This window comes from Diplotaxodon limnothrissa, linkage group LG7 (assembly GCF_057381915.1).
Source record: "Diplotaxodon limnothrissa isolate DT_005_m linkage group LG7, D_limnothrissa_male_GT1.1, whole genome shotgun sequence".
Classification (NCBI taxonomy): domain Eukaryota; kingdom Metazoa; phylum Chordata; class Actinopteri; order Cichliformes; family Cichlidae; genus Diplotaxodon; species Diplotaxodon limnothrissa.
Window position 1 is genome coordinate 42,188,173 of NC_140602.1, and position 6,000 is coordinate 42,194,172.

The 6,000-nt window shown below is 40.1% G+C and overlaps 1 protein-coding gene across 1 annotated transcript in view; it reads left to right on the plus strand.

Moving 5' to 3' along the window:
* Positions 1-4,247, plus strand: part of sh2d3ca (SH2 domain containing 3Ca) — a 53,562-nt gene extending 49,315 nt beyond the window's left edge. Inside the window, exons 13-16 of the mRNA XM_085358095.1 lie at positions 2,283-2,454; positions 2,547-2,658; positions 2,737-2,943; positions 4,071-4,247. Coding sequence (XP_085214221.1) covers positions 2,283-2,454; positions 2,547-2,658; positions 2,737-2,943; positions 4,071-4,246 — 667 coding nt within the window. The 3' untranslated portion in view covers position 4,247. The remainder of the gene's footprint in view (positions 1-2,282; positions 2,455-2,546; positions 2,659-2,736; positions 2,944-4,070) is intronic.
* Positions 4,248-6,000: the final 1,753 nt, after the last annotated feature.

Genomic DNA, 6,000 nt, shown 5'->3' on the forward strand with positions numbered 1-6,000 from the left:
CATCTTCCTTTATGCATCACTGAGTAACCCTTTCTTTAATCCAGCTTAGAGCTGGGCGATATGAGATTTTTTCATATCACGATATGTTTTTTTCATTTCAGGCGATAACGATATCTATCACGATATAAGCCAAATAACTATATTTGTAAGATTTAAATGTGCCGTTGCTCACAAGTAAAATGTGAAATAATCAGCAGCTTGTTTTTATTTAAATATTTATTTCCCATAATAAGTTCAACAGGGTAGATGTACTTAAGGAACATGAGACTTTTTCAGATAAATAAAGGCAAATATTGCAAACTACACAAAAGGCAGCCGCTAAAGCATTTAAGTTTCAAAATAGAACAAACGAAACAGACTAAATTGTCAATTCCACTTAGAAACAAAATATTAATTCTAAAAATTGTTACACCCCGGCCTAGGCAACCGGGGTGCAACGCAGAAAAAATAAAAATAAGGGAAAAAAAAAAAAAAACAAAAAAAACTACTACGGTTCTCCACAAAAATCCCAAAACGAAAGCATCGACACCTATTTACATCAAAGCAAAAATAAGACATTTATTTTCATCACCACACACAAGACGTCAAACTATTTACAACGGGGGGGAAGATCGCGACCATGACACACTGAAACACAGGGTTTAAATACATAGAGGGAGCAATCAGGGAAGGGACAACAGGAGGGAAACACAGCTGGGGCAAATCAGAACTGACGAGACAAGGAAGCGTAAACTGAAAACACTGAGATAAGACAGACTTTCAAAGTAAAACAGGAAACACATAACAGTCACGCCAAAAGCAACACACCGACAACACCGAAACGTAACAAAATAAATCTTAGTTTGTTTTACAGAATAACAGACAAAACTGACTAACTTTTGTCAATATCAAATAAACTGAGAACTAAAAGGAAATTCTCAATCTCTCCTTGTTGTATAGCTGAGCTTTTCAAACAGTTTTAACAGTTACTTTAGTCTGACAAAAGCCGAATGACGAATTAGCGCTTCCAGTCAGAGACTGAGGCTACGTCCACACGTACACGGGTATTTTTGAAAACGGAGATTTTCCGTTTTCGTTTTAAAAAAGAATCCCGTCCACACATAAAGGGGGAAATGAAGGAAAACGCTGCTATGAACATGCCAAAGCAGCAGGTGGCGCTAGATTCCTAACCGTGCAGAAATGTTGGCCAATCAGAAGTCTAGAAGCCTCGGTGGGAAAAAGTAAACAAAGCTGCGGCATAGAAGCAGAACCGAGTCGTATGTGTGGAGGGACAGTAACTGTGTGTATATGTAAGCATTTAAACACTGCAGAGAGTAGAATTAACAGTATTGTAGAAATTCATTTCACCGAAACAATAACGTGGCGCACAGTGTGACGCATGCACCAGTTTATTGTATTTCCAGACTTGCTTTCGGCACAATTTACAGTGCACGCTACTCTGTTTTTTGTCAGACTTGAAATAGCCGAAATACCTTCACACTACGGAACTTCTATGGCTCTTCCGTTCGACAATCTCTCCGGCATTGGAACCATCATCTGTTTTCTCTTCGGTCACGCTCGGTTGATTTTTCTAGTCGGCACACTCATTTCCTCCATTACGCGCTGGCTCCATTACCCGCTGGCTGCTTCCCAAACAAACACGTGCGGCTTGGCACTTGTGCTGTACGTAACAAGTCACGCGACGTGACGCTGCGGCTGTGATTGGTTCGGCTCTGCGCTACTTAGTTTGGATTGGCTGACCTTTTTTTAAAAAAAATTTTTAATTTTTTTATTTTAAGAGGACAAGAGCAGCGAGGTCTATCGCGATAGCTTAATTTCTCTATCGAGTAAAAGTTATATCGCGATACATATCGTTATCGTTCTATCGCCCAGCTCTAATCCAGCTATTGATTATCTTTTTGATTCCATTCTTATTCGTATTCTGTAAATCATCGCCTTCAATTACTCTGATTTTCTGCTGCGCTCCCCTTGTTCCTCTGCTTCCATAATAAATATTTCTTTCATGAAACAGCATGGGAATGCAGTCAAACTTGTTATAAAGCAAAATGTGAAGCATCACCCTACGCATTACAGCTCCCTTTTGCTCAACTATAAGTCCCATTCTAAAGTTTTTGTAAAATTATTTAGAGTACTTTAAATAATAAATTTCTTCTTCTTCTTTTAAAAGGCTCCTTCAGATTATTCCAACTCACTTCACTCGAGTGATGTGAATTCAGGATGGCTTTAATAGACCTTGACTTGCCTCTGAAATAAGTGTTAAACAAATAAACTTTGTTTCTCAGGTTCTACACCATGTCTATCATGATGGCTGTGGACCTGCTTGGCTGTACAGGAAGCACGGAGGAGAGGGCGGCCCTGCTCCATAAGACCATCCAGTTAGCAGCAGAGTTGAAAAGCAGCCTGGGCAACATGTTTGGTTTTGCTGCTGTGATGAGAGCTCTGGAGCTCCCGCAGGTAAGAGAGTCAGAAGCCACCGTCGTTAGCGTGGAAAATCCGTGAAGGCTAGCGCCAAACGCATTCTAATTTTGTGTCTTACACTCCCTCAGATATCCCGTCTGGAGCAGACATGGGTAACCTTACGCCAAAGACATACAGAGGGAGCTATTCTATACGAGAAGAAACTCAAGCCTTTCATGAAGAATATAAATGACGGCAAAGGTGAGATTTCTGTGGCTGGTTGGTCTTGTACAAAAATTCATTGACAGCACTAAAGTCAAAACTATCCCGTGCTTTCAGAATCCAGTGCTCTGTCCAACACCACCTTCCCTCACATCATTCCCGTCCTGTCTTTACTGGAGCGTGGTATGGCTCTTGGGGATGTACTGGAACCCTGGGAGAGTGCAGAGGTGGGAGTAGATGTAGTCATGTACCACCTAGAGGCAGCTCGCACCATCGCACATCACGGGGAGCTCTACAGAACCAATGCAGAGACGAAATTACAGGGTAAGAGGAACCTATATCCAGTCCAATATTTTATTTATTTTCAGGTTTCTGCAAAACTAATGACATTGTAGCTTTTACTGCAGGATGTAAGTTTTGACTAGTGGGTTATGTTAATTGCAGTCACTCACAGTGGACCTTTCCTTTGTGTTTGTGCTGTAGTTGATTTTTGTAGGATTTTTAAGACTTATGTGACAAATTTGATGGTGCTATAGCCCAGTGGCGTAATAAATATATGCCATAGCCCTTGTTTCCTGTCAGTAATCAGTTGGTTGTTGCCAGCTTGACATGTTGTTACATCTCGATGCGTTGCTATAAATGTGTGTTCAGTGTCACAGCATCACTGTGATGTAATAACCGTGTGTGGTTGCTACCATGCAGACTGTATTGACCTCTTAATATCCCTCCACTGATTCTCAGTTTGAATCAGTTACTGCATTATCGAACAATCTGTCAATAGCTATCAGTTCACATCTGTTTTCCGTTATTCTGCTATTGATCACCGTGACCTCAGCTTGCTCCTTTCATCAACAGTTCTACAGACCAGAGTGGAGATGCTTATTTCATGCTGTAAAACTTAGTTCAGCTTAAACATTTTATGGCCAAAATCCGTCTCTAATCCATTTTACAGGTTAGGGTTTGGGAGTTGTACTTCCTTTTATTAAGCGCTGGGTACATTTACGTTGATTTCCCTGTAGACTTACTGCAATGCGTGGAATGATCATTAAGCGTGGAAAATTCAGCAGCATCGGCAACGGAAGTTATCGGTTGTCAAAGCGCCAGTTTTAGAGCTCTCGGCCTTGTCTCACAGTCTTCACCAGCAAAAAGAACTGGCTCACATGTTTGCAAAGTCTGTCATTTGGTATTAACTGGTCATAAACGGTGGGGACTGGGTGGAACTCTCTTAGGCCATTTTTAAAAAATTGAGTTGTGCTTCTCTGTACAGTTTTTCCATCCATGTTTTATGTAATTAAGTTTTCACATTTTATTTTATTTGTGATTTTATTTATAAATGCAGTTTATATTTTCATTCACAGTTTATTGTTGATGTGGTTGGGTTACATATTTAAGTTTGCAACAGTAAAGTTTGTTAGATGCTTTTTCTATAAGTTACTTCCTCTCCTCTCCAGGAATTCAGGAACGAGCTGAAATACATGACATCTTCCAGACGGAGTTTCAGATGCGTCTGCTGTGGGGCAGCCGTGGCTCTGAGGGCAGCCAATCGGAGCGTTACGAGAAGTTTGACAAGGTCCTCACCGCCCTATCACACAAGCTAGAGCCTCCTGTGCGTCACAGCGAGCTATAGCACCTGCCCAGACAAACCTACAGGGCAGGTGCTTTAGTTTACCGCTCATAGTGGTATGGCCTTGTTTTGCATTGCAAAGGATGGTGTGGGAGTGCTCAGTTTGGACACTGAAAAAGGTGAGAGTGAAAGAAGAGGCAGCTAAAAGAGTATGTGCAGTGAGCAAGAGGAACACGGAAAGGGTCTCGCTGGCAATGTGTTGCACTCACTGTGGATTTAAAAAGAGGTACAGAGTCTCTTCCGTTCCCCTTTGTGGACTTCCTCACTTACTGCTGAAATATTCAAATGAAAAGGGAGAAAAGATAATCTAAGCGGAACAGAAGATGGAGCAGAAGGGTGACCAGTTTTTCTGGTACAACATTTACACTGTGCCAAACCGAGGTGCAGAATTTGGCTTTGCTCCTGTAAAACACGGATACTCAACTGCTGTCTCACACTGTAGCCAAACTTGCATAGCTCATGTAGATGTTTAGTCTGTGCGAATGAGTGAGTGTTTGTCTGCTGGCAAGTGTGTTTGCGTTTCTTCATTTTTGTATGTCATTAAAGTTTCATGTCTGCTTTATTTTTTTTTTGTCTTATTTATTCATTATGATCAAAGGATATCAAAACATTATGTACATTGCTTCATGAAACTGAAGAGAATCTGTCAGTGCTCATTCTGAGGGAACCCTGCTCATAAAATCTCATGAAATATGTATCATGCAGTCCCACTGAATCCCATTAAAAATGTATCAGGCATGCATTAATAAATGTACCAGAAATGAAACATTCACACAAGTTATGCAGCAACTTCAATATGAGGGTTTTGTGAGTGGTTAAAAACATTAAGAGGTCAAGGCAAGCTCCCCGAGTTGCCTGTTTGACTTAGCCTTCTCATATTTTCTGTCCTGTGCACCAAAATGAGCTAAAACAACATTACAAAAGACAAGAGAAATGTAGCGTTTACATTTTAAATTTAGTGAAATCAATGTCTCAGTTAAGATGTAAACATTAGGGAACATGCTTTAGTTTGAATCTGGCTCCGTTTTGCAAATTTGCTGAAAAAAAAAATGTTTGATGCATGGATCCAGAAAATGTTACGCCAACTAAAATGTTGCTTTAGTAGCAATTCGATAACTTCCGTACAAAAATGTGTCAAAGTCAGGAAATGTAACATTCAGTGCAGATATTTTGTGTCTGTGGAAAATCTTTAAAGATGAATTAATAGTGCCACATTTGTAGTACACCTGAAAAAAAGCGTCTACTGCTTGTATGTTTGAATTTGTGTTTCAGCAATACAGCTAAAAATGACTGAAGAAAGTTTATTTCTTTGGGGTTACATTTTGCTTGACTATCCAGTGTTATGTTTTTGCTTTAACATTTGAAGGGCCTGAGAGGGCTAGCGCTAACTCTCAGAGCTATGCAATCGTTTCAACCAAATGCTGAGAACCCTGGGGAAGAGACTTCCATTGTGGATGTTTAAAAAAAAAAAAAAAAAAAAAAATTCTTATAACTGAATGGATGAAAGTCAAATCAGAATTCAGTTAAACAGAAATGCTTCTGAAAATTGTCCTTACTGGGATATTCTTAAATAGATGTTCGATTTGCATTTTCTAGTTTGGGATAAGCTGTACAGATCTAGAGTTCGTGAAGGAAGGAGCCATGTGACAGTCCCACTGTGGTCCAACAGGGGGCGTGGTTTAGTCAGCAAAAAAAACAAACAAACCCTGAATCATGAATTGTAACATTGAAGACCTATACGTGAAGAAATGCCACTT